Genomic DNA, 27,639 nt, shown 5'->3' on the forward strand with positions numbered 1-27,639 from the left:
GATTATGCTAATTGTGTGAGTGTGGTTTTCCTTCCACTTTTCGTTCGACTCTCGACCGGCTTGAAGCAGGTGTTGGACCGCCACTTCATTCCGCAGCCCGAATCTAATCCAAGTTCCAGGGGTGGGCAACTGAGCAAAATGTTAAAAATAAAACATTTTACGGTTTTCTTCAATATATCAGTACAAACAATACATTAAATTGATATGTGACGTCCCACTAAAGCATTTTAAAAGACAGAATTTCAGAATAAAAGTTACATGGACACCATTCTTGGTAATAGAAGTTGTAAGTAAGTTATACTACAGATCCTTTTGAGATCTAAATATTTAAACATCTAAAAAGAAAATTCATCATCCCCTAAGGAAGACGTGAACGAACCACGATTTGCGATCGTAAATCACGCGGTCGTAAAGTGCACTGGTTTTGTTTCTTTTCGAGTGTCGATTTTTCTTTCACCCGCAAAATGCTCGACCTGTCCTAGGTTGAGAAATGGCAAGTGTTTACTGGCCGGCAGATGTGGTATGTGACCCGCCGAAGACACCGGAGACAGCATGTTTCGGCTCGGAAAGGTTCGGGAATGATGAAACACGTCTAACAACTGAAACACGCAATCGTGCAACACGCTTACGTGGAAAAGGGTCGCTATTCTTCCCAGCGTCTGCGGGAAATGGGCTGAAACGGGGAACCACCCAGCGGAGAAGGTGTCATTTTTCATTGGCCGGTGGAAAAAGGCGAAAGGTGTTTGTCGCGCCAACCCCGAACCGGACGAAAATGCAACACCGCCCGACCAGACAGCAGGTTTAGTATTATCACACAATTATGAATATTACCCAACCGTGGCCCGGGATACTTTCTCTTTTTTCATTGACCACCCCGAGCCCGCTGGCGCGATAACGACCATGCCGGTGTCTTATCGGGTACCTTGTGCGGTTAAAACTCGCCCAACCCCACGGAAATGCGTGTGATAAGATGATGCAACGCGTTTTCGGCACACGGTGGAAAGCTCTCTGATTTTCCAACCTCGATGCTAAAGCCGGTGCGAAATGGTTGGTGAAGAATAAAGGGGGCCCGGGGGCGTCTTATCTCACACTGCTCGGTGTCTGGTCGGTCACACGACAGCGGAGTAGGTGAAGCATCCATAATGACCTCGCCCCGAAACGCCCGAAAACCCGTCCGCGATGGAGAAAAACATGGAATGGAAAATCACCTCTCGCGGGCGGAGGAATATCAATTGAAATATCAATCCGCCTCTCGGATCTTACGGGGGGAAAACCACTCCCTGGCCTGATTAGAAGCGCGCAACCAATGCTGGGCCGGTGTGGGTGTTGTTGGAAGTGATTAACGAGCACCAAGTTATAGCTTTCGAATTTTTGGGAAAGGGTTTTTCTGATAGTCTTTCTTTTTTTTCCCCGTACCGCATTCCGGCGCATGAGTTTTCCTTGATTAGCCGTTAATGAGACGCACGTAATTCTGATGCGAATGAGCTGTATTATTTCATGGTTGACTTGAAATAACGATGCTGACATAAGGTGGCATGAAGCGCTAATCAATACGCGCATTGTTGACCTTTATCATTATAGTGCATTGTATTGAAAATCTCTCTTCAAACTATTTCAACAAAAAAACTCTCTCATATCCAAAGCAACTGTTTTATTTTGTGATGCAATACGTTAATTTAGTTGAGTAGCATATGAAAGTATCCTCTTGAATAAGTGGAAATAGAGCACAAGCAAAAATATACTTTCCTTAACAAAATTAAATGTCATTATTTGAACGGATGAGAAAAATTAGGTTTCCCACACTTTGTGTAGTTTAATCGATTAAACATTAATTTCCAATGCTTTGCCACTGTGCAAATAAATTACTGTTAAACTAAAACTAGTTCCTTATTAGATTAAAAGGATATGAACCCGATAAATTGGCCTTTATGTTAGCAATCTCCGGACCAGCATAATGCGCAACGCAATTTTATAAAATCTCTTATTCTTTACAGATGTAACAGAGGTATCATTTTCCTCCGAGACGCACGTCGAACAGCAATCGGGTCTCTCCACGAAAGAGTACATCGTGATCGCAGTATGCAGCCTCTGCCTCGGCCTGATCTACATTGCGTCGGTTTTTCTCTACATCCACATGAAGAAACGGAAGAATAGGGCCGGCTCGGACGATGACGCGAGCGCCATGAAGAACGACTACTCCACGTACCAGCAGAACGACCAGGTGACGTTCGGCGTCGGCATGGGGGCGGCCGTCAGCCCATTCGGGGGTCAGGCACGGGCCAGCTTCATCGGACGCAACGCGCTGGGGGGCAGTCAACGGCAGGTCGGTGGACCGACTGTTGGAGGCCACCGGGGCTTGGGTAACAACGTGGGGCTGCACGCGGAAGAGATGGGCATCGTCAAGAGCAACCCGCTGCTGAAACACTTCCCCAACCTGAGCGACAATTCGGGCTTCATCAGTGACAATTCCAATTCGGTGTCGGAGTTTGAGGATGATCTGACGACCGACGTTGAGAAACAGGTAGGACACACTTTAAGCTCTACGAGTGCAGTCGTGTACTCACCAGAAACTTCCTTCCGGCAGATGCAAACCGGCAAACATCAGCCAAAAAACTACTCAGGGCGTACCGAAATGGATGGCGAATTTCGCCTTCAGGCGCAGCAGCAGCAGCAGCAGCAGTCGCAACAGCTGTCCCAGCAGTCGGCACTGATGCTCCATCACCACCACCACCACCATCTGCAGCAACAGCAACAGCAGCAGGATCCGCTGAGTTCTGGTGGCCAGGATACGGAGTGTCTGCCCGAGGAAAATGTATCCATTGTCGAAGAACTGAACAACGAAGAAAAACTCGAAAGCATGAAGTCCATCGTGAACGGTACGATGCGCAGGAAATTGTACTTCAACCCAGCCTACTTCGAGCCGCATCTTTTGGTGGTGAGTTTTGGTTCACGAGATGTTTTCCTCCTTCATTCGATATCTGCCAAAATATGAAAATTATTATAACCCTTGCATTCCTTTACTTTACCTCACTTCTAGTCACCTCCACCGGCAGCTATCGAGTTCCTTAATAAGATACGAGAAGTGATCACGATCGCAAAGTACAAGATGTCCTCGAAACGATTCCAACCGTCGTTGAACATCATCCCCGAGGAGCTGCAGCAAGCGGCCGGTTCGGAGACGTACGCGGCCGTCCAGACGGCCCCGGCCAGTCGACGCAGCTCACTGATCAGCTCGCGCAAGGATAGCTCCCGCAAGAGCGTTTGCTCTGGATGTCCCGGGTGCGAGAAGAAACCGAACGGCGGCGAATCGGTAATGGTGCCGTCCAGCAACTGTCGTAACTGTGGCGACAAGCAGAACAGCATCCGGAAGTGGCTCGAGGACGTTTCGTCGACGCACGGCGATGGTATTGCGGAGGCGGACATTTACGGCAGTAAAACGAACCTACTCGTCGCGGGAGAATCGAAGGACGGCGCAACGGAGGGAGGATCGAAGGGAAGTGAAGGTGACGGTGGCATTACGAACGTCGCGTTCGTTGCCGATCAGTCGCTGGAGTCTCTGAAATCAGGCGACGAACGAGCTGCACCGGAGTCGTTGCCGATTCGACCGGAAATTAAAAAGCAACCGAAAGCCCTCCGGCAGGTGAAGCAGACCGGGAGTTTACATAGCGACAGTTCGTCAACGTCGGACAACGAGACGATCGTAGCGAACAGCGTGAAGGGACGGGCTGCGTCGGTCGTGCGGGTTCCTTCCGCAAGCAAGTCGGTGCGATCGGATACGAGTTCGGCTCCGAAAATTGTATCGCATAGTTTAAAGTCGGAGGTGACAGGGAAGGTGAGTAAGTTTGGGCCGATGCCGGATGGGTCGGGGGCGCTCATGAAAAACAGCAGCTTCATCTACGAAGAGGCACAGAAACCGTCCCAGAGTAATCAGGATCTGTACATCCGAAATACGAACAACTCGGTGGCGAACCTGGAAACGAATAAGGTGTACGATAAGCGTGACCTGTACAGTATCACCGGGAGTGAGATCTACAACAATCCTCAGTTTGAGACGTCTCCCCTGATGCCGCACAAGAAGCTTCCGGTGGGAGCACACTCGAACCACCATCATCACCATCATGGGAAAAAGTTCGGTACCGGAGGGAAGGTTCATGCGCCACCCGTTGCTCCTTTCGGGACGGCAGCAGGGAAACGTCAGCCGGAAGTTCACGATCAGTACGCCAATGTGAAGCAGATGAAGTTGCGCAATATCAGCGAAATGCCGGACATGGTGTACGAGGCGCTGGCGATGGATCAGCGTAAGATCAAGTCGTGGTCGGAGCGACACGCAGATCGACTGATGGCGGCCGAAACGGCCGAGTACAATCTCGATTCGTCCGACAGTCGCTTCAGTAGCATCGATCGTCACGAGCGCTACCGAAATGAGAAGTTCTTTCACGACTTCCTAAACTCCGACCAGGAGTGCAACACGCTCGGGAACCGCTCGGGTAAGAACTCGTTCAGCAAGTACCAGCCCGACTCGCCAATCTACTCGCGCAAGTCACCTCACTATCTGATCGTCGACTACGAGACGGACAGCCTTGAGCGAGTCACCTCGAAGACGCCGATGAGCTTCAACACGTCCACCACCAACAGCAGCGATCCGGGCTCGCAACCGTCGCCATCGCTCAGCGCAGCCTTGCCGCTGGAAGAGGAGGTCGAGATACGCAATGCCATATACGATCGGGTGGAGGGTTTTAGAAAGGATACTGACACGATCAAGACGGAACGCGAAGCCGTCAGTATCCGGTCCGAAGAGTACGAAGACGTTCCGCAAGCGTCGGCGAAGAAGGCGCCGAAGATCAAGTGCGACACGCCCTTTCAGGGCAGTATAACGATCGAGGTTGAGCACAGCCCGGACGATTGTGACCTGTCCACCGATAGTGACCAGTTCGAGCCGGATACGCTCGATCGAAAACCGAAACGGGGTGGCCAATCCGCGGCGGTGAGTCGCCATCGGAGTAACGTGTGGGAAACCGACCGGGCGCGTTCGGTGGTGGATTCATCCAACATGACGTCGCTTCCGGCCGATCTCAACATTGTGCTGAAGTCGACTGGTTCGTTTAAAAACGAGACCACCTTTGGCAGCCTCCGGGAGATCTACGAGTCGAAGAATGGGAAGGTCAACGTTAGCAACGCTCCGGTTCGAAGTTCCTTCAACAATCTGGCGGATCTTGACGTGAAGACGGGTAAGCTGTTGACGCTCGAAACACGCCACTCGCGCCGTCAACGAACAAACGCCCTAGATCCACTGATACCAGCTCCGAAGCTGATGCCACCGGACCTTATACCCCCCGAGAGTACGGTCTCGAACGGCCGTCAGGCTGCACTCTACGATCATCCCCGGTTACAACCGCGAAAGGTTGAAGATTATGGTGCACCGCCAAAGCATCTGGCCTGCTGGAGTAATAGCGAAAAGCTCTCGAATCAACCGACCGGTCCTGCTCCGAAACCCAACTTCTGCACGGGTGAGAACTACGAATCGATCAACAGTCTCACGGCCGAGAGCGACTCGACGCAGTTCACGGGTATCTCCGACCACGACCAGTCGACGGGTTCCAGCAGCAATAGCACGGGGAAGACTCGTCCGGAACGCAAGCTCCCTAACTACAGCCATGTGCAGAAGGGTCAATCAATCGGTGATCAGTCGCTTTACATCACCGACAAGTCGGAGTACGCGAGGATCGACGAAAAATCGAACCAGGACCTGGGAGGTATCCTCGGGAACTACATGTCGCTGGGTGAGATGAACAACAAGAACTTCTTGCAGCAAGTAGACAGCAAGCTTTACGACCTTCGTAGTCGGCAGTCGGCGCAGCTTGCGAGCAAGACGAAGTTCATCGAGGATATCGACAAGATTGAGGTACTGTCGACGAAGACGCTGTCCAACTACAGCTACCCGATCAGTCGTAGTGGCGCTCCCTCGATTAACCCGAAGGACGGTGACGACGAGAAGCCGATCTACGACATCAGTGCGCCGATACCGATCGAGTCGTCGGCAGCGTCCTCAACGAAGGTGTTCCGCGTGGAGCTGAACCAGTCCTCGAACGGCATGCAGATCGCGATGGGATTGCGAGATCGCGTGAAGAAATCGAAGGATTTGAAGAACGCCTGGAAGAAGTTCATCGGTATCGCCACGTCCAAGTTCAATGGAAAACCTGGCGGTGACTCGGAGCTGGAGAAAACGTCCGACTCGTCGGACATCCTAGAGAAGGACGAGGGCATTTCATCGTTGATCGACGACTCGTCGGGAAGTGGAGCTTACGGGGGCTTACGACATCACCATCACCATCATCGAAAGCGATCCTCACCACCGACGGTGGTGCCGGAAGACGGAGAGAAACCATCGACATCGCGTACGATCACGGTCGTCCGAAGTAGTTCGAGGTCGAGTGCTAAGGAACAGGACAGTGGCTACATGAGTGCCGATTCGAGCGAGTCGAAGCTGAACGGGAAGAAGATCTACGAACGGTTCAACTTTAGCTCACAACCTCCCGATGGTGCCGTAGAGGGTACGATCGCGGAAGAGAACAAGTACGAGGTGTGCGCTGCCCAGGAATCGAACGCCAACTGTGGTCCGTCCAACGAAACCTACGGTGCAACAGATACGGCCGGCACAAACCGGAGCGGATCGTCCTCGGGAGCTGGATCCAGTGGAGGACGAGGCGATAAGTCGTCGATTGCCCGACCTCGATCGCCTCCACCACCGTTACCACCACCGAACCCACCACCTCCGCCTCCTCCAACGGCTACGATTCCCTCGAAGAAGGCACCGGGAAGCGCAGTCAAGGTGATCGAAAAACCTCACTCCAAGCCACCACCACCACCGCCATCTCCACCGACCACAATCACCACCACCACTATCGGGAAGCTAGCACGCAACGAGCCGGGTTCCTCCCGGCAGCACGGAACCACCACCAACGGAGTGTTCTTCAACACCACCGATGCCATCAGCGTGCGCGTGTACTCGTCCGACGATGAAAAGTTCGACGGCAGTGACGATGCGTCCTGCATCTCCGACGATGACGATCTCGACTCGCAGCTGGACGACATTTCCGAGTCCGGTGCGGAAAGTGTCGAGACGCACTCGGTGTTCTTCAAGAACATACGCAAACCGTCCCATCTCTCCGTGGCATCCAACGCCGATCGGGCACTGGCTGCCGCTGTCCACTGACTCCCGATCCCCTGTCGATCTGTTCGAGTTTTTAGCTAATAAGAATCAAACGTCTGCAATCCTAACGCTAGCGCAGGTGTTAGATTGAGTGCTTGTAAATTTTTGTCGCCCACAACACCGCGAATTGTCCGGGCGCACACACATTACGAGATTGAGTTATTGTACCTCCAGAAGTATTGAGCTATCCGAGAGCTCCGGAAGGTTCTCTAGGAAGAGCCGGATAGCAAACTAGGTTGTTGTAAGTATAGCAATATAGAATGTGCAATGTGGCAACTGTGCAATTAGTAACTAACGCATGTGCAATCGTTCTTAAGGGCATAGGTTTTAGGAACCATATTTATTTCCTTCCCTTAGAGTAGTGCAATACTTTGAGGGTTAAGAAGCTGTATGAATGCAAATGTGTGTTTGATGTGTGCGTTTGTCTGTTAGAGCGTGTGCGGTATCAAGATGCATTTTTTCGTTTTATCATTGTTGAGTTTACTGCTTCAACTTATTTATTCGGGTTACCTAATGACTATTTTCTGCTTTTTTTTTCTAACTCTTTCGTTCGTTTCATACTTTTTCCGAGAATTGTTCCATTAGTTCTACTGATCTTTGGCTGATAAATCAGTCACTTAAGCTCTTGCTCCTTGTTTTTCTTTTCTTATTCATCACAAAAACCTCGAAAATTTAAGTTGTCTGCAAATGAATGTGATATACGACCAATCGTGTTGTGTCGTTTATGTTAGTGGGCAATAATAATAATAATGGTAAGAAAGTAAAATTTTAAGATTACACTTAATACGTAATTGAAGTGTGGCAACGTTGCCCACAGCAATACATTTAGGCCGGATATGTGCAATACAAAACGATCCGTTAAGGCTTTAGGTTTAGTAGAGAAACGCGGGGCGGACCGATGCAATATTATTTTATACAACTAGGTTTAGGTCAATAGGTCAATTGTTGAGCCTATCGATTCGGTATGGTAGTTGTAGCTAAGAAACAGCTATGATACCAAAAATTCTTGGCTATTGTAACATTGACTAGGAGCAGATTTTCCCTAACTTAGGCGTAAGGCATTTATCAGTTGATAATTTTATTTGGTTTGTTTTTGTTTTAAAATCTTTTTTTCGTTTAGCTAAGATAAGAAACTGAACATTCAATGTTCAGGCGTCGATAGCTTCATAAGTACCTGCCAAAAAAAAAGCAAGAAATAGCAAATTTGTATCGAGATTTGCTATACACACACGGAATAATGTATGGAAGCGTTTAGTGTAAAAAATAGTTATGTTATATTTATTCAAGCCCTGCATTGTGTGACGGTTTTGCGAGAATGTTTTCCTTTTGTATGCAATAAATTCTTATTTTTATTACATTGGTTTGCAACCAGTTAAGCTAAATGTTATTACGGTAATGAAAATAGTTTATTTTTAGTATTTTAGGAGTTTAGGTCATAAACAAAATATTTGCAATTTTAGCATAATGAATAGTTAGAATAATTTTTGAAAACCCAATTCCCCCAGTAGATATTAAAGAATAGGAAAATATGTTTAGTAGATGCAGAACGATGCCTGAAGTTGCTCATCATTTTGAAATTCGTACCCTTAGAGTTTTGTACAGAACTGACTCGAGAACGAACGAACGAATTGCATGGAATAGATATTAATGTGTTACTTTGCGATACAGTTTATACATTAGTGTTGACCATTTTCTTTCGACCTATGATTTTATGTAACACAGACGAATAAAGATACATTTTTAATTACATACAAATGTAGTTTTGGTTTTATTAAACCCTTGATAATAAAGAAAATTTCCGGTGTTTGTCCTAGAGCTTACTTTGTGATAGTTTTGTTAAAAGGTAGTTGACATTTAATCTACTCACTCGTTCTTAAATTTTGGGCTTCTTTGGTAACGATCCGAAAGCAGATATGACCGTCCCCTTCGTCCCGGTGGCCGTGGTCGTCAACGTTTGCTGAATGATACCGGCTGGCTTTAGCGCATTAACGACAGCGACCGCAGCCGCTGCTCCGAGCATTCCAGGTGCCGCTCCCAGAACGCCCGGTTGGTCCCATTTCGATTTTCGCTTCTTCGACTCATCCGGATCCATCCGCTTGACGCCGGTTTGGATTTCCGTTTTCGTCGCTTCCTTACGTGCCTTCTCGACCTTCTCCATTTCGATCTTTTGTGCCTTCGCCAGCTCTTCGTAGTACGATTCCTTGCCCCACTGGAACGGGTCGAACACATCCGGTGGATAGTTCGTGCCGAGTTCGTTAATGTCGCAGAACTGAATGAGCTTCTCATAGATGCTGGGATTGCGGAATTCCTTCCGCTCCTGAATGTTCCGGTTTGTGTCCATGTTGGAGTTCTTCATGCGCTCGTACAGTGCGGCTATTTTATCCTGCAACTCCTGCGAGCACTTTCCCTTCGGCTCCGGGGGCAAACTGAACCCGTACAGTTTCGCGCGATCCAACTTTTGCGGCGAAGGGCTTCGCTCAGGCTCGGGCTCTTCTTCCACTTCCGCTGCCGATTTGACTTCATCATGGGCCGGAGAGTTGTTTTCATCGTCGGATACGATTGTGTCGTCAATGTAGCTCACTAAACGTAGTGCTTTCTTACGAGGCGGTCCCGGTGTTCCATTGTCGCTTGCACCACTCGGGTCGGCTGATTTGCTTAGGACGTTTGCGATGTTGTTGGTTTGCGCGATGGGTGTGCCGGAGCTTTCCGACATATCCCTCAAAGGTGTTTGCTGTCGGGAACGGATCTGCAATAAAGATACACAGAAACTGTATTAATCCGGGCATAAACTAACATAAAATACGCCTACGAACCTGTGACACAGAACTCTCCCCGTCCGATTGCGGAGACTCATCGTCTGTCCTGTGGTCTCCTTCATTTTCGGAATCTGTGTAGGTTGCTGTTAGTGATGCAAGTGCGGAGTTTTTAGAACTCATCTTTAAAATCAAAATACTACACGAAAGCGACTGGTAAATCTTAAATTTATCTTTTAATCACTCGAACAACTTTGAGGCGCACTGAAAACCTCCGTTTTGTTTTGATTGGTTTTTGGTTTGTTGTGAAAGTAGTGAAGTTTGTTGTGACAGCTAAATTGGATTCAAAACTAGTTTGAAAAATAGATTCAAACTATTTTGAATCTGGATTGACTGCGATTCAGTATAAACGGATCTGATTTGTTTTTTTTGGTTTTTATACAAATAACACGTTGATTAAATTTATGCCTTTTACTTGTTCATTTTTATTGGTTTCATTCGAATTATCAAACCAGTCAATACAACCTTGTTAACAACAATATCTTCATAGTTGATTATCTTCCGGATGGTAGAGTTCACTTATCAGACGGTAAACGTACGATGGTGCATTTGCTCCGCTGGAAATAAAGTTGATAAAATACAGTTAAAATCTTTTGCCAACAGTCACAAACAATTTGTTGCTTACTTGTTGGTGATGAAAAGCGTGACCAGTTCTGGCGGAACATAGTCAAACAGCGGGTTGTACGCTTTAGTAAACCGAGCCGCAGGACATTTGAATGGCAACACCGCTTCTGTGTTGTTGAGAATATTGAAATCACCTTGCTCGTAGTTGCACAGGTGCACCGGTGTTAATTTATACGTTGGAGCTAACACGATCACTGGCACCGAAAAGTGTTTCGCCGATAAAGCTAAACTGTACGTTCCGCACAACGCTTGCAGACCACCGTTTGCAAGAACCGAGTGCGTACCAATGATGATCTTATTAATGCGGGACATAATGGCGAAGATAGCGGCATCCGATATGAGGGTGGTTTGAATCTTGGCACGGCCTAGATTTGCCGCCAGTTGCTGACCAAGGCAGTCGGGAGCACACTCAACGACGACCACCTCAATGGGCCGACTTTCGGCGGCTTTTTTGAGAAACTTTTCCACGGCTCGCGAATAGCCGATAGTCATGATCAGTTCCGCCGAATGGATGTGCTCTGCCGCTTGTGCGGAAATGTTTTCCGCCGTCGTCTCCAGCTCGGTACCGATTTCCGAAAGGTGATCCACTAGTGCCGTCTTTAGCCCAGGCATTGGTTTCGAGTAGTTGCCCCTTTCAGGATCAGCACCTTGCGTCACCAGCTTGTGAAGTGAAAGTATGCTTTGCGCGTCATCGAAATGGACCACTCGGGAGGAATCGTATTCTTCGCGTACGATTTTCATGATGCGCCGGATCGTGTTTGCTATGACGATATCGTGGGGCAACGCGGCGGCAAGGAAACTTCCTTGCGTGCGAATTAATGCCAAAAGTTCTTCCGCTGTCTGCCATGGTTCCTTGGCGATCAAATCCGTCACCAGAGACAGGGTCTTTGAAGTCAGCTTGTGCGACCCCGTTATTTTTCTGCAAATAAACAACATATCAACAGGGGAACTTCAATGAAACTCAAGTGTAACAAATCCTACCTCAGGCGAACTTCTTGAATAAATCCAGATATGCTTTTATGCGGATAAATAGCAGATTCTTCAGTGATTTGCTTCATTTTGATACTGTGCCAGCTGCGAATGTTGACGTTCGTGTTTTCTTTTCTTTTTTGTGACAAAAATGAAAAAATGAAGCAACATGATCTGTCAAAAGTAATGTGCGGCGAAATCGGATGTTGTGAAAAAATTCGCCATGAAATATTTCAAAAGTTGTTTTCCAAACAATTTATTTCGATAGAGTATCAAAATTATATAAAATTGATAACCTAATAAATATATAAACTATTTATTTTATGTCCATCTCGATCGTGAATAAACTCTCCACTTTTTTACGAGTAATTTTTATGACAACCATTTTTGCCCACAATATTTCCGTAGTTCGCCAATTCGTCGCGAAACGTCAAAACATTTGTTTTTTATTTAAAAAGACAAAGAAAACAATCTCAAATCCCAGTCTGATCAAAGGTTTAGCTGCGTTTGATTAGTTTGCAGAAATTAAACTGTGTTGTAAAGGATTGTGTAGGATTCTTCTACTGTGGCATTTCTATCAACTATCAAACGCGCCAGTGGTATTATAAGGAAAACGAAAAAAGAACGATGTCCAGCACCCGCAGTCCTACGTCGCTGATAACAACAAACGGCGACGAATCCTTTGACTTCCTGTTTAAAATTGTCCTGATTGGAGACTGTGGTACCGGAAAGACATGCATCGTGCAGCGGTTCAAGTCGGGAAACTTCATCGAAAGTCACGGCAATACAATCGGCGTGGATTTCTCAATGAAGGCGGTCACAGTGGACGGGAAGAAAGTAAAGGTTCGTAGTTCGTTGAAGCGAATGCAAAGTTTCCTTATAAAACGACACCGAATTTCGTCATTAATCATGTGGTGTATGCTTGCAGCTTCAAATCTGGGATACAGCTGGCCAGGAACGGTTCCGCACCATTACGCAAAGCTACTATCGATCAGCTAACGGAGTCATAATTGGTTTGTAGTAAAGGGGCTGATGAAGATGCAGTCGACTCGATGAATCACATTAATGACTGCTTTCCTGTCACATCTTTTCCCAGTATACGACATCACCAAGCGCTCGTCATTTCTCAGCCTCCAGCGTTGGATCGACGAAGTCCGCCGGTATACTGCGTCGAACGTTATGATCTTCGTAATAGGTAACAAATCCGACCTGGACTCGATCCGGGAGGTGGAATTTTCAGAGGCCCAAAACATGTGCCAATACATCCCGGAGGTTATGTTTGTGATGGAAACATCGGCGAAAGATAATCGATTCATTGAAGACGCATTCATGACGCTGGCGACTGAGCTGAAGGTTCGTCCGGCTGACACCATGACCTTTTCTTGTTTCATATCATCGAGCAATCCGCTTTCATTTCTGCATACAGAGACGCCACGACGGGGTAACGGCAGCCGAAGAGGAAGAAGCCATAACGCTGGGAAAAAGCAAGAGCTTATCAACCAACGGATGCAATGCGGTGTGCAATGTAACGTGAAGCATGCCGCTCAACCTGGTTGCTACTGATACCTGCACGCGATTACTAGAGGAACTAAGCACGTGGACCGCGAACCGAACAAAAGTGTGGCGCATTGGAAGGTATTTCTGTAACCCTCGCCTAGAGAAATGTGTCCTAATGTCGCCGTCGTTGAAAGCAATTTAAAGAACAATTACAGATTGTTGCATTAGTGTTAAGAAATAACAGACCCGGGTTTTGGTTTTGTGGCAGCAAAAAACTTATATTTATTCTCGATTGTAACCATGCGTATCGATTCATCCATAAAATGCGGTGATTGGTATCAGTTGTATATAATTGGAAGATAATATTTTCAAATGCTGGTGTGTTAACTAATGTTTAGAGGCAATCAACACCTTTCCGAAGCATGTGAAATTGAAGAGGCTCGAACTATAGAATTAACAGAATTAAAGAATTATTTTCATAGCACTCGAAGATAAGTCCAAGTTTAGCTGTGAACAGCGATCTATTGCGTCGAAATAGAGTAATCAGCATATTTGATATGGACTATTTATTTACTTGCGCAACTAAAGGACTATTTTAACAAACCGTTGTAAATAGAGCAATATTTTAAACCCTTTGAATAAAATGTTTTCATCGTGAAATTCGTAAACTATCAAACGTGTTTGTTATCAAGTGGGGTTAGAAAATAAGCTGCACAGCGTGATTCTTGTAGTCGCTAACAACAATCTCCCAATCCTTGCTGATACAAATGCCAGAAATCCAGTTAAATTTCCCCGCCGAATCGCCCCGCGATCCAAGTGCTGTAACAAACTGTCCATTCGGGCGGTAGACCAGAACTTTGGCGTTTCCACCATCCCCTACCAGGATAAATCCGGCCGGATCCACCCCAATCACCTCCGGGTACTGGAACTGCCCGTTGATCGTTCCGGTTTGGCCAAACTCCAGCAACTGTTCGCCGAATTTATTGAACATTTTCACCCGACGGTTGCCCGCGTCCAGCACCAGCAGGGAGGCATCCTTCTGCACGGCGATATCGGTGGGATTCTTCAAGTCCACCATGCGTGCGGCGGTTTTTGTTAGAGATGCCTTGATCAGTTGATCTTTCGTTAGCCGGCCGAACTGGGAATGGAGTTTCCCATCCATGGCACTGAGACACTGCAGGTGGGAAAGAGATTTCCATTACCTGGTGTCGATACACCCGGGGGTTTAGTTTCTAATCGTACCTGAATCCTATCGTTTCCCGTATCGCAAACGAAGATGAAATCATCCGAACTGAATGCGATTCCTTGAGGAGATCTACAATGAACGCTGCATTTAGTTAATCTTAAGAGAATATTTTAACATTCTTCACCTAATACCTTAGCTGCCCAGCTTGATCACCCTTGGAGCAAAGTTTTCGCAGCAAATTACCATCGTGCGAAAACACGAAGATGCAGTGATTCCAGGTGTCGGAAACGAACATCTCCTTCCGTTCGGCATCGAATGCTAGTCCTTGCGGGTAGCTGAGCTCTTCGTGGGTTATTTTTTGCATTATTTGACCGTTTGCTCTGGAAGGCGACGTTTAAAAACACACCATTATCGCTTCCAGTAGTAAGAATCGATAGTATGAAGTGTAGTAAAAGAAAATAGTTACTTGTTAATTCCGAAAACGATGCGACATTCGGATCCTGCTACGTAGAGCAGTGGTTTTTCGAGAGACTCGTGATTCCAGGGAGCAAAGCTCACTCCTGATGGACGCTGGCAGTGGTTCCACATCAGTCGGGGTTTGTAGACGTGATTTCTTGAGGAGAAAAAAGTCGATAAAGCTATAAGTAATTCAACAAAGGAGGGCTTCCATGAGGAACCCTTAACTCAACCACACTGTCACACGAGTCAATGTTTGTTTTGCATTTTAATTCATCGGCAGCATATATCCAATAAATTCTTCTTTGACTTGCAGACAAAACGAGCTGCAGTGCAAAACATACTTGTAAAATTGTGCCACCGTGGTTTCGGACGAGTTCGGATGAAGCTGATGTTTGATGGGTGTTTGCCGAGAGCTGGAGCTCCTGTTAACGGTTGTCCGCGTCGGTACCCCGAACAAAGTTTCCACTTTAAGTTTTTCCTAAGGAGCACGTCCAATGTAAGATTGAAATGACCATATTAATCGTGGGTACGTTTCCGGTGCACCCGACACAAAACGCACCCGATTGAAAAGGATACGTTCCTGCCCCCAAAGGGACACCTCCTCCAGGATGACCGACATGTCTTTGTGCAGCTTTAGGTACAGCTGGACCGGATCCAGCGAACCCACGATCGGCCGGCGGAGTGACACCAGCAGGAGTTCGATTTTCTCCCTCACCACCTCGTGCGAGCAGATCGCGTCATTAAGTATTCCTTGCGCGGCATCTTTCGGTCGGGTCCGGTGGCGCACAAACCCCCTCGGGTGAATGATGAATTTGGTGCAGCCGTCGGTCATCGGCGTCGTCATTGTTGTTCGAAGGAGAATTTAGGAAAAAAAGGAAGCTAATAAGCAAAAGTTGAGTAGATCGTGCCCGGCATAACGCATGCATTAACGGTCTACCCGGCACGGGGTGAGGGTGAACAAATCACGAGCAAATTCCGGTAGCCAGTACTACTGCTACTGGGCTTTACGCGTTTGGGTGGGACAGGTATGGCTATATAACATGGGGGACACTTAGACAATAACTGAAGAAAGTGCAATCCATTTCACCTAATAGCTCCGATTGTTGGCGCTGAAGGGCTAGGATTTTCTCACGAAAGCATCCATGTATCTCGTCGTTGATCTCGGAGAAACGGCTCTGAAACAATAAGGCAGAGTGTGTTTAAGACATCTCTAAACGGAATCTATTTTTTTAAATTGCAGATGAATACCAACAATTTGACGGAGAAAAATATAAAATTTCCATATCAGCAATAAATTATTTCCATGTCAAACATGATTAGATGACGAATTCGAAAGGGTGTTAAAGGCCCCAACCTATTTTTTCCCCATTTGATCACATTTCATGATCTTCTTTTTCATGAAAACGATTAAATATAAATATTTTTTTAAACGAAACCAAGGCATTTTTGAAAATCTTAAACTGTGTCCAACAATTTGACTACTCATTTTGAAACCCTACTACTTTGTTATTATTGAAAATTTGGCGTTGCCTTCTGCTTAGTAAATTTATGAGGATTTAATTTTCAATTTTTTGATGCACCACTTTGTCATTCGAATCAACTCGTTGTAAAAGTATGTTAGATTGTGTCGAAACTTTTTAAATTTATTTTCGTCTATTCCCAAATTGCTCTAGAAAGAATTTACATTTTTTTATAACAAATATTTGATCATTCATAGTTGTTCTAAAGCAAAGCATTCCAGTTGTAATTATTCAAAAAAATTGAAGCATAGTTTTGCTATGCACCTTGACCACAAATATTCAAATAGCTTAGTTATGGTTTAACATAATTGTCGAATTTTTGGCTGCTCTATTCAAACTAACCCAAATTCCGCACAACTACCCAAAACCAAAAAGCGGCATGCCTTTGGGTCGGACAAACATTTAACATTCTACCGGTGCATCCATTTCCATGGATCGATTCAATTTCACCGCGACACAATCGATCGGACCACGATACTTTCGTTTGGCAGCAAAAATCGGTTGGCTTTTGCAACTTTTACCTCGCACCAGACACGGACGGTCGGCGCGTCGGTTCGGCTTGTTTGCTTTTGTGCATGCGCAATGAGTCCCAGCGGAACTATAACGGCGCAATGGAAAATCAGCATTCCCCGCACGTGGCCGGAGCTTCAAGTAAAGCTTTACGGACGGTCCAGGCGTGATCGGTTTGGTAGTAGCGTTTGGTCGTTCGTGCACACTTTCCGAGCCGCATCCCGCAATCGAGCCGAATATGAAGGCGTATGAATTTTTCTTACATAAAATAACCATTTGCGCGGGCCATACTGTGTCCGGTGACTTTGGGGCAACCTTTTGTGCAATTACTGTGGCGAGGAAAGGTTAGCGGTTTAATGTAAGTTGAAGTGAGGAACTGCTACAAATCCGTCAATCAGCAGACACTTTCCTCGTGGCAGTGTGGTGTTTTGGATGCAGATTAATGATAATCTCTACGCCGCTTTGATACAATTGAGTGATAAGGATATTGCTTTTTGGCGTGTCACTCTTGACCTCATTTTCACTCTCAATCGCAATGGGATGGCGTGTGCAATTTCGCCGTTTTTTCTTCAACCTTCGCTGCAACCTTGCCCGGTTTCCTACCGCTCAGCGAGTCACGAAATAATCACCTGCTTGCCGGTGGTGGCATGATGGCATAAATTTTTTGATCACTGCTCACCCTCCCGCCCATTTCTTGCCCAACACCCTTTCGAGCTTCTCGACCCACCGCTCGTCTTACATCGTACCGCCAGGGGGAAGTCCTCCTGGAGGGCGTTTGATTCCAGCCATCTTGATTGCACCTACCTTGTATTCGATCATTTTGTGGTCCATTTTGTCGATGGCCGACTTTAGCTGGCCCTCGAGCTGCCCCACCTGCCGGCCGAGTTCGTCCACGTGCGCCAGCCAGCAGATCGCGCAGAGCATCTGCAAACGATAGCGACAAATTGTTTGACTACAGTTTTTCGCGTGCGCCCAATCATCATCTGGTTGTCGTCGTGTGGAATTGCGGGGTTTTTTTGTTTTATCTTTCTGTTTTAAATTCTCTCATTAGTGAAGGGCATTTATGGGGCACGTTTTTGGCTAATTCTCGCGACAAAGACCGGTTCTGCAAACTCCCATTTTTGTGTGTGAAAGTCAATGATGATTATAAAGCAGGTCAATCTGGTGCAATTTGGGTTTAATCACGAATGTTTCTCACAGCTGAGTTTTTGTTGTTCCAAAAATGTTCAAAATTTCTAAAATAAATTTAAAGATCCGAAGAGAAGGAGGAACACAACAGTTAATGTTGTAGTTTACTTCTATTATTTTTTTCAACATGTTTTTTGGTTTTTTCTTCCAAATTCCAGTTTTTAGAGAAAATATTCTCAAAGTTTTCTCTAGAAAGCTAGTTTTATCCCTAAAATGATAACTTTACTGGTCGTAAAATCAGCTTAATACATGTTCAACCCTCAATTCCATTTCGTAGCTGTAATATGATCAATAGTGCACGAGAAATACTTACTGACATGCAGTGATCACATTTGTGCATCGGCGTCTCGGACACAGTCTCGCACTTAGAACATTGCAAGGTCGGGGAGAGATTCTAAAAACGCACTCACCAATCAGATAAAAGTTTTTCAGGAATCCCATTTTACCGGAGCCATCAGAAAAGGAAAGAAAACAAAGTAATGAATTGATTTTATCAACCACTGATAAGTTACCGGTGGAACATAAATAAAAAAGAACTCAAACGGTGATAAGAACGCGTTTGAGAAATGTGGGATGGTATACGTTACATTTTCCAGCTGATAGCTCGTGACTGGGGAGAGGTGACCAGAGGACAGGGTTGGCGTAGGGTGCATCATTAGCAGCATGTTGTCGATGTGAAGATTCGAAGGAAGAGCTGACAAATCGGCATCCTTCAGCAGTTGCTTCGCTCCGCACGTAAAGCAACCCAAGTACGCTGGAAGGGGGTTGGGAAATGGAAAAACGACGACCAGGTAGGAAAATTTCACTGATTGTACTTGTCTCTTTGTATCTTACTTTTGTCCGGCTGCTTCTGCAGACAACCCTCCAGGCAAAGGAGACAGAAGGTGTGCTGGCAGTTGAGCATTTTTGGTGCCGTAAGACGAAGTTCACATAGTCCGCAGATCAGTAATTGTTCGATATTTTTCGTAATAACCTCCCTGTAAGTGTCACAAGGAGATTAGTCCAGGATCTTATCAGAATTTCCTTGGGTGATCTTGCCCGTCACGAACACTAGACTTACTTTTTACCACCTTCATAAGAACCGCGCTGACAAGGCACGTCCGAATGTCGGTTTCGCAAAGGAATCGGCATCGGGGGGCTACTGGCGGTGTCATCATAGGAAATAAGCCGGCTACTGCGCATTCCACGGTTCATCATTAGCTCTAACTGTTACGTTCTTACCACTTCTCACTCGACGCAACTGTGAAACGATACTGAACCCGCATTGACCGGACCAGGAACTGACCGGGAACTGATGGTCTCTCGAACTAGATTGGCATCTTATCGCACGGAGACATTCGTTTTCCTTCATGTGTCCCATCAATAGGAATCAGTTTGATCGTACGGAAGATACCCATGTTTACCGTATGGTGAGCGCATCAAGCGTCGTTCTTTTGTTGTTACGAGGAGGTCGTTACTTCCTTCATCATGCCAAATAAAAGAGATGGTATACTGTTTACTATTTTCCTAATTTATTTACAACCAGTCTTTGAAAGATCTTCTTTTCTTTTCGTTAGTTTTCGTCGGTAGAAATTGATACTATACATATTGAATTAAGTATAAGGATTGTATAAGCAGTTTTCATGAAGTAAGTAACTTGATACTCTAGTTCGATAAGCAATCAAATAGGTTATTTTTATTAGGATAAGCTAGGTTAAGTTAGGTTAGGCTTTTAATTTTTTTCTGTTTTTGTTGGTTTTAACTTAAATACCATAGGTTTTTCAAAGATCCCTTTATTCTTTTTTTTCCACATGCTTTCTCATATTTGTCCCAGTACTATAGTTTACTATATTAGTTAACGACCGAATTAGTTTCATCTACCAAGTTAGTCATATTAACGCGGAAAGAAATTCGATTTTCGAACCCGTCATTCCTCATGCTACTACTACTATTACTGGGATTAAAATTATTATTATTATTATTATTAATAAAAAAAAGTAGATCTTTAAGAAAAGTTTAGCGCAGCGAATTAATAAATGCTTACCATAAAGGGCGCTTATTTGAACAAAAAAATGCGAATAATTTTGTTTGAAATAATAAAAGATGAAAATAGGCAATGCCCAATTGTAATGAAAAGTAAAGTGTAATAAAAAATAAACAAATAAAAAACTAAAGTGAAGCATACAAATAAGCATAAAGGCAATCTTCTAGCGACTACACTTTCAGTCAAATTTTAAATATATATTTTAATAACTTTGTTGCGCGTGGTTCACGTCCCGGCCAAGCGAAAGATTTGGCCGTCTGGGACCCGTGAAATCGTCACCCAACGGGCTTAATTCAGTTTGGGTGTCTGCCTCAAAAGTTCTCGTACTTCTTTGCTCCTATTACCTTCCTGCTGGGTGCTCTTGCGGTCTCGAGAGCTTATGCCGCAGAAGGGGGAACGACCTGAAAACAAGCAGTTAGTGAGAACACCGTTCTTTTCGTGTTCCAGATGTGTACTACTTTATTGATGCTTCTTAACGCTCTTATATACTAGCTTAAACGCGGATCTTACAAACTAACGTCAACCTTTCTCCGGGGACGTTTCTTGAGTTTACAACTTTCTACCCGAGAACGTTACTTAATAACATAAGCGCAGAATTAACCTTGTGTTTACAAAACCAATCGCTTTACGCTGGCCAAGCAACCATGCCATTGGTTCTTGGCGCATCGCTGGTGACATTCGACGTTCTACCTTGACTCAACCTCTTTACCGTTGGTGACCCATTTTTAGCCGCAAGCAACAAAAGGGAAATTAATTTCAAATTTTGAGACTCTGCGAAGTTGCATACAATTTCTTTAGCATAGTCGATAAAATATAACCCATTTTTCATTATCTTATCTGCTCGCAGTGAAAATGTTCTGGCATTAATATAAGTAATCAAATTTATAACGGAACCGGTCGTGCACTTTCACTCATCGTGTTACCCACCAAACCAATATCCGACGTCATGCACTGAGGAAGGATTCTGATTCAAGTCAAGCTGCTGTCTTCAGCTCTTCCTTCACCTTATTCTCTTATCCGGTGCAGTGCAAAGATGCACCCTTTAGCGGGGGGTAAGAAGGTTGCGTTGCAAAGATATCGTTGGCCCAAGGAGAGGCAAACAAAACAGAAAGAAGATTTGCGCGAGAGTGATGCATCCGACGGCGAACCCCGCAACCAGTTCCTGCGGCAACATGTCGCGTGCGAGGCTCTTCGGTCTCTCGTCGGTTCACTCGTCCGTCCGATCGTTTATTGCCTAGTTGCCTCACTCCCTTCCCTTCTCCCCACCCAATGGGGCAGGACACAATTCCGGCGGGCAGGTTTCCCGTTTTTGCCATTTCTCCGGCCGTCGATTTGCGTCGTCCGGGAGTCACTTAAACCGTATTTTCGCGCAGCGTGCCGCTTTAGTCGAGCTCGGAGCGCAAAGCGAAGCGGTAACGGTTACTGGCAAGCCCTCACGGCAGTTGCGCGCAGTTTGTGGTTACGGTTGCCTTTGTCGTGGTCGAGGATTTATTTAGGTGCCACCGGAATCGAGCGATCGATTGCCATTCAATCGAGGCGAAGTGATACCGCTTCGTGGTCTGACACGTGGAGAGATTCAAGTACAAATACACACACACAGAAGACGTCCTGCGGAATCTGGTTGAGCTTTGAGTGAGAAAATGATCATCATTTTATCGAGCAGCCGTTCGGTGCACGTGTGACACAGTTTAATCTGGATTGTCGGTCGCTTCAGCCGAGACGAAAACAGTGATCCTAGTGTAATTTATCTCATCCAGCGTTCGTCAGAAAGTGTCTACTTTCCTAGTTCTAGAGCGAACCCAAGCGAACCAGTGTTAACCGTCCTACGGAAGTGAAGCTATACCTTAGTAAGTGATTCGACGCCTTCTCCAAAGAAATTGAACTAGGTGCACGGCAGGAAGATAAGCCTCGGACGTGTGGTGTTGATTCCGACAACCTTGGCACATGAGTACGATACCTTGTCCTCGAGATATCAGCCAAATAGCTGTAAAATGTCATGTTCGAACCGCCTTTGCGTTTTGGTCCAATCCAGGCCACCCAGTCTTCCGCCAGTGATGCATTTTCGAGCTGCACTTTTCCCAGTTTTCTGGGGGCAGATTTTCTTCGCATTCCGACCGTCCGTACCTCGTGCGTGAATATTGCCTGTTCGCATGCTTGTGGTGTGCGGATGAAGATGGATCACCCTCGGTGGACCCGCTGGCACACTGCCAGATGAAATTAAAAGTAGAATAGCGCGTTCGCGCCAGACAGCGGAGGTCTGGTTTTTCCTCATCTCCTCCTGCACGAACCGGGCATGAACGTCAATTTTCACAACGTCTTTCCCAGCTCCATCCAGCCTACCTTGGTCTTGACCCTCGGACCAACGAGGATCACCGGCTGGACCGGCCGATTTGCTCCGGTCCCGTCCGATGAGAGTGAAAACCAATGTCGGCCATCGGATGACGCGCGATCGCTTTCGTTCGGTCGGTCGTGTCGCCGTATAGTGAAAACGCGTGGCACGGTGATGATAGCGATCCGAGCACGGATGCTTACACCGCGCTGGCGGGCCAAGGCATGCAGATATCGTTAAGTCATTTGGTTGGGTTTGAAGCTGTCGCGAATGATTTGCGACATATTCACGGTCGCGAAATTCGTTTTCGTTCAGTGAAACGGAGATGAAAGATAAGGGGTACTCGTTGCATGTAGCAACATTGCATACGACAAAGTCATTTGCGTGGCCGTGGCATGTGGCCTGGAATGGTGGAAACAAAGAATCGTTACCGATAATATAGCGAGGTAGTTGGATTTTATGTTATGTTCTATTTTGCCGAATATAATAGACAAGGATTTGCATTTTTTGTTTTTGTTGTTATGAAAAAGTATTCCTCAAAGTGTGTTTATAAACATTTGTTGAACGTTGAAAAGGATGAACGAATGGCATTGAGTGTCTTGGAACGACAACTGCTAAACTATATGAAAAGCATATCTTTTTTACTTTTACGTGACGTTTCGTTTTACTTCTTCGTGAACCTCATTGGATAAACAAATCTTATAGGCTAAACATTTGTAGTAGTACTTTCGTTACACGATTGTTAAGACGTTATTTTGATTATCCTGATTCCAATATACCAAATCCAGTGTCATTGTACAAAATATAAATATGTTTTAGAGCAAAATTATTTTGATTTTGAATATTTTTAATCGTTGATTTTTTTTAAGATGGTTTTGGATTATTCAAAATGGTAAAAACAGTAAATTATTATTCCGCCAACAATAAGGTATGCTGATAATAGTTTAGAGAAACATTCTACCTGTTTTGTGACTATCGCTGTTTGGTCATTTCCATTTTCTTAAGTATATTTGAACCAGTTAAATTTGTTTGTTATAAAGTTTAGAAAAAATAAAATAATTCAACATTGGTTTACCGTCCATTTCTTAGTAAGGTTTCAAGTATTTTGAAGGCAAATTGATTTTTTTAAAAAGCTTCTCCAGAAGCTGGATATAAATCAAGCCGCAACGAGATGGCTGAAAGACAAATGGAAGATGAGAGAAGGAAGAAGCAGGCAGCGGAATGGGGATCCCCATGGCGAGGTAATTTTCTTGCTCTTCACTCCGAGCGGACTCTCTCCCGCCGGTGCAAGTGCAAAAAGCCCATCGGATGCGTGGAAAAACTCGTTTCCGTCCCGATCCGAACACCGTGGCACACGCAATGCATTTACGGGCCTGCATGCACTCCCTTCACTGGCCGCCGTCCCCCCAAACCCCCGCTCTTGGGCACTACCGATAACGAGCCGAGTCCACCCGCCCCAACCTCGGCTCTCTTCCGGCTTCCGGCGATCACTGAGTCACTTTCCTTCGCATCATTTCCCTCGAAACCTTGACCCATCTTGGCGTGGCCGTGGTCGTTGAGCCAGTGACTCCGAGCACACCTCCAGCCGTCGCCCGCGAGATTGAGCACTTTCCGCACAAAACACTCCAACACAGACGATCGATGTAACGATCGACGATCGTGGACGGGGACACATTTTGTTGCCGCTGCGTTCTTCTGGGTCGGCAGAGATGCGTGAAAGTCGAATGCACGCGTTGTCGAATTGCAGTCGGAAATTATGCCTGTGCCAGATGCAGGGGGTCACGCCGGCGTCCGATGATGATTCGGCCGGCTAATGTTCGGCTTCATTAGCGAAGAAATTGTCCACCGGCACCGTGCGGTACGGTCGCATGGGAGCTGTTCTCATTGATTCCGATGATTAATGGCCTGATTAACACCATGCTGTATGTTTTCAATTAAATATGCATCGTAGCCAAAGCGTTTCGTGTATTATTTTATGGCAGGATTGAATGGAAGGAAATTTGCTAAATTAAAATTGCAAGTTTCTTCAACACTAGTACTACCGGACCAGTCATTTTAACTGGCCAGATACTTTTTCATTCACATTTTTTTCTTAAGGTTAAAACATTCTACCAAATATTAATGCCTGACTTTCAAACATCCAATGGAAGGTTAATTCTTACGTATTCAAAAAAAATTTTCTTTTTAATATTGAAAATAATTCGCGGTAAAGTTTCAAGGGTAAAAATCGCGGTATTTCTTGTGTTAAATAACTACATTACCGCTAAAATCCTTGAATATTTTGGATAAAGATTGCCTACATGATTGACTCATGTGAATAAATTAACGAAAAACGGGCAACCGTATTCTAGAAAACAGATACATAACATATTTAACAAATTGACTAATTGATATTATAAGATTAGCAATTTGTGTGGCATTTAACAGCGTTCAACACAAAATTTTATTTGAAAATGAAAGAATTGCGATGCAGAAAGAATTTTATTCCTCAATACCTTTTGTGGCCAGTTTTAGTTCAAATATCGGTTTCATAATTTATGAAACTGAAGAAGAGTCTTTAAATTATTTTTACCTATAACGAAACAATTTAAATAAATAAAACGTTTCTTTTCGATTTCATTCATGATCCATGATCGAAGAAGTTTAAACAAACGAAACACGAAAACAAAAACTCCGGGGAGGTCAAGAGATGTAACTTCATAAATCAGTATGCCAATTTCTTGCATTTCATTTTGTTTTGGGATTTTTGTTTTCTTTTCAACTTATACTCACACGTGACCTGATCACGCGATTTATCGTCGCATTTCACGCTCAATCGGATTCAATGGCCGGGACAATGGACGGAAGTTTCTCTTTTTCCTCCCGGCTCGTCATACTTGTAATGCTGATGGGACGTAAAAGGAGTTCTCCCGTGTTTCTCCCGGTGAGGATGCGTTTACGGTTTTCGTGTGACCGTGCGCAGCCCGATTACAAGCATTTTTAAATTATCCTTAATTCACGGGTAGCTACAATTCATTGCGGTGAAAATAAAATTACAAGGTGAAATCGCAAGTGCATCTTTGGGACGCCAATAAAATGCAAACGCGTGTGAGAAGACACAGGAAGTCCATAAAAATTATTATCTTACAAGTAATTTTTACTCACTGCTTGGGGATAATTTGTGCTCGCTTTTTTGATCGAAGGCCACCAAGAAAGGGATGCTAAAAGAAGGAAGTTTAAAAAAATAAAGACTTCCCATGGACAAGTTCAAGGTCGGTACGGCTCGCTGCAGTTACAACGGTTTTCCAAGTAGTTAATGAACTTCCCCGGTGTTTCTTTTTCATTGCTTCTCGCTTCGATCAAGTGAAAAAGATGGGTGAAACGATCTTTGACCCCTTCTTCTCGAAGGCTTGTATTGCTTTCCGGTCAAACCGCCACAGATGCCCCGCGTTGGAATGACACGGACCTAAAAAAGGAGGTCATGCAAGGAGTTATTGGCCGTCCCGTGTGGCTCATCTCGTCGGTTCGTCCTAAATTTCGAATTTCACCTTCCAGGAGAGCCTCCACCCAAAGTGTGTGCCACTTTTAGGACGCGTGTTTACGTGAGCCTTTTGGAACGAGTGACGATAATGTTTTTTTTCCCCTGTAAATAAATATCAACAATCATACACTTGCCCCAGAAGTGGTTCAGGTTTTTGGGGGGAATTTTTGTGCATTCTGTTGTCACCGGTTTCCAAGTGACCCGGAAATCGAGAGTGCCCGCGAGTGCGGAGTCGTAGATCACATCTGTGGCGTATGGCGGAAAAAATGAAACTTGCACGCCTCGTCTAGATTCGTCCGGTGCAAAATGGGATGTACAGAAGATGAAAGCTAGCTCATGCCAATCCTGATCTTTTGGTATTTTTGTCGTGCCTTTTTTTAAACTTTCCTCTTCGTTTCTGACGACCGGACGAGCGGCGGTGTGGAGTTGTGGAAAAGAAACTTTCGTCTTCACTTTGCAACCCGGATAGCGGACGGCATCGCGGAGTGCAGAATAAACCTCCACCGTCGGGAGACGCGGGGTAAAACCGTTGAAGACTTCTTTCCTTTTCTCGGACCGGCATCTTCCCGGGACGATCGGGCCGGCCTGGGAATGTAGGTTCTTACTGGTTTGGATCGTGACTGGAAAACTGGTTTTTCCGGACACGCGGACATCCCCACCCCTGGGAGGGGGAGGGTCGGCTAGTGGTACTAACGCCATATGAACGAGGAAACTCGTTCCGGGCGCACACGAACGACGCTCGATGAAGATGCTGGCGATGAAGGTTTCCCACCCGTTTAGCGACGTTAGGCTGCCTGGCCAGGTGGTGCCAATGTGCCAATAGCGCCGTTTGTTTGCATTCAGCGCGTTATTTGCGCACAAACGACGGTAGCAAATATTGGGAGGCTTCAGCCTACCAGCTGCCAATAGATGTCCGATGAATATGATCAATGAGCTGGGCCGGCCTCGAGGGCGGACAGTCGAGCATTAATGGGTAATTTGAGCGGATAATTTACGATTGTTACGTGAGAAACGTAGGCAAGAGGTGTAGAAAGTGAATCTTGGTGCTCTTTTGATGTAAGATCGGTGACCTAGAAAATCAAAAATATGTAACGATTCGGAAGTTCCTAGAAATTTCACAAAAAACTATCAACATCGTTCTTTTGTTCCTAGAAAAATGAGGTCTTCTTTTGTAAATGTCTGACTTAACATCACAGAATATGAAAGCATGAAGACATTTTAATTAATGTATACGTTTTCTCATTCAACGCATATTTTGTATTCATCATCATAATTTTATTCTACAATAGGGCACGTACCGTAAAACTATAAATAGAAAAATAATAAATTTATTTATTTAATCTTGAACATTTTTTTTCTAATTAAATTGTCCACAAATCCAAATTTCTATATATCATTGAGCAACATAAATCGAATTTTCTAAGGTTTCGGATTTTGTATGGCCATTTGGAATATGGTTTCTATTTTTATTATGTTTGGAATTATTTTCAGAATAATTCTTACGGCTCAAAAATCCTTTTTCAAAAATTATCATACTGCAATTGCTTGATCCAGTTAAAACCACTTAAAATCAATAAACTGAAACAAGTCGGAACGATGAAATATTACTTTATACAAATTGAGGTTGTCTGAATCCATTTAAAGTGATTTTCATCGCCATTAGTTAAAGTTTATGTTTTAATTAGCTTAGGATATGTTTTGTGTATTTCAAGCAAGAGCTTCCATTGAAAGTAGCAATACTAATTGTACATTATTCTATAGATTGTTTTACAATCTTCAAACACTCTCACA

The 27,639-nt window shown here is 45.1% G+C and overlaps 5 protein-coding genes across 5 annotated transcripts in view; 2 read left to right on the forward strand and 3 right to left on the reverse strand.

Annotated features, from left to right (window-relative positions):
- The window catches only part of LOC131294054 (uncharacterized), a 46,137-nt gene extending 38,924 nt beyond the window's left edge, over positions 1-7,213 (forward strand). Inside the window, exons 7-9 of the mRNA XM_058322101.1 lie at positions 1,995-2,521; positions 2,585-2,935; positions 3,038-7,213. Coding sequence (XP_058178084.1) covers positions 1,995-2,521; positions 2,585-2,935; positions 3,038-7,213 — 5,054 coding nt within the window. The remainder of the gene's footprint in view (positions 1-1,994; positions 2,522-2,584; positions 2,936-3,037) is intronic.
- Positions 7,214-8,953: 1,740 nt separating this feature from the next.
- On the reverse strand, positions 8,954-10,220 carry LOC131281060 (SAP30-binding protein). The gene is made up of 2 exons (XM_058310312.1): positions 10,024-10,220; positions 8,954-9,956 (listed from the first exon to the last, which is right to left on the reverse strand). Exons 1-2 carry the CDS (start codon positions 10,144-10,146, stop codon positions 9,084-9,086), a joined length of 996 nt encoding a protein of 331 aa, XP_058166295.1. The 5' UTR covers positions 10,147-10,220; the 3' UTR covers positions 8,954-9,083.
- A 215-nt stretch (positions 10,221-10,435) lies between these two features.
- LOC131294884 (translation initiation factor eIF-2B subunit beta) lies at positions 10,436-11,741 on the reverse strand. Its single transcript, XM_058322936.1, has 3 exons — positions 11,629-11,741; positions 10,649-11,566; positions 10,436-10,580 (listed from the first exon to the last, which is right to left on the reverse strand). Exons 1-3 carry the CDS (start codon positions 11,703-11,705, stop codon positions 10,508-10,510), a joined length of 1,068 nt encoding a protein of 355 aa, XP_058178919.1. The 5' UTR covers positions 11,706-11,741; the 3' UTR covers positions 10,436-10,507.
- Positions 11,742-12,164: 423 nt separating this feature from the next.
- On the forward strand, positions 12,165-13,538 carry LOC131287678 (ras-related protein Rab-43). Its single transcript, XM_058316756.1, has 4 exons — positions 12,165-12,459; positions 12,545-12,629; positions 12,713-12,969; positions 13,043-13,538. Exons 1-4 carry the CDS (start codon positions 12,244-12,246, stop codon positions 13,148-13,150), a joined length of 666 nt encoding a protein of 221 aa, XP_058172739.1. The 5' UTR covers positions 12,165-12,243; the 3' UTR covers positions 13,151-13,538.
- A 272-nt stretch (positions 13,539-13,810) lies between these two features.
- Positions 13,811-19,170, reverse strand: LOC131281938 (RING finger protein nhl-1-like). The gene is made up of 12 exons (XM_058311312.1): positions 19,037-19,170; positions 18,811-18,953; positions 18,564-18,730; positions 18,290-18,370; positions 17,593-17,712; positions 15,846-15,933; positions 15,318-15,520; positions 15,100-15,236; positions 14,766-14,912; positions 14,491-14,679; positions 14,356-14,428; positions 13,811-14,287 (listed from the first exon to the last, which is right to left on the reverse strand). Exons 1-12 carry the CDS (start codon positions 19,168-19,170, stop codon positions 13,811-13,813), a joined length of 1,959 nt encoding a protein of 652 aa, XP_058167295.1.
- Between the last annotated feature and the right edge of the window lie 8,469 nt (positions 19,171-27,639).

The sequence above is a fragment of the Anopheles ziemanni genome, chromosome 2 (genome assembly GCF_943734765.1).
Source record: "Anopheles ziemanni chromosome 2, idAnoZiCoDA_A2_x.2, whole genome shotgun sequence".
NCBI classification, from domain to species: Eukaryota; Metazoa; Arthropoda; class Insecta; order Diptera; family Culicidae; genus Anopheles; species Anopheles ziemanni.

Coding starts and splice junctions, on each gene's coding strand:
- LOC131281060 (XM_058310312.1), bottom strand. CDS start 10,146: ATGAGTTCTAAAAACTCCGCACTTGCATCACTAACAGCAACCTACACA. Junction 9,957..10,023: donor GGGAGAGTTCTGTGTCACAG/GTTCGTAGGCGT, acceptor TCTTTATTGCAG/ATCCGTTCCCGACAGCAAAC.
- LOC131294884 (XM_058322936.1), bottom strand. CDS start 11,705: ATGAAGCAAATCACTGAAGAATCTGCTATTTATCCGCATAAAAGCATA. Junction 11,567..11,628: donor ATTCAAGAAGTTCGCCTGAG/GTAGGATTTGTT, acceptor GTTTATTTGCAG/AAAAATAACGGGGTCGCACA. Junction 10,581..10,648: donor ACGCTTTTCATCACCAACAA/GTAAGCAACAAA, acceptor CTTTATTTCCAG/CGGAGCAAATGCACCATCGT.
- LOC131287678 (XM_058316756.1), top strand. CDS start 12,244: ATGTCCAGCACCCGCAGTCCTACGTCGCTGATAACAACAAACGGCGAC. Junction 12,630..12,712: donor AGCTAACGGAGTCATAATTG/GTTTGTAGTAAA, acceptor ATCTTTTCCCAG/TATACGACATCACCAAGCGC. Junction 12,970..13,042: donor CGCTGGCGACTGAGCTGAAG/GTTCGTCCGGCT, acceptor TTCTGCATACAG/AGACGCCACGACGGGGTAAC.
- LOC131281938 (XM_058311312.1), bottom strand. CDS start 19,170: ATGAACCGTGGAATGCGCAGTAGCCGGCTTATTTCCTATGATGACACC. Junction 18,731..18,810: donor GCAGAAGCAGCCGGACAAAA/GTAAGATACAAA, acceptor ACCCCCTTCCAG/CGTACTTGGGTTGCTTTACG. Junction 14,913..15,099: donor ACGGTGGCACAATTTTACAA/GTATGTTTTGCA, acceptor TTTCTCCTCAAG/AAATCACGTCTACAAACCCC.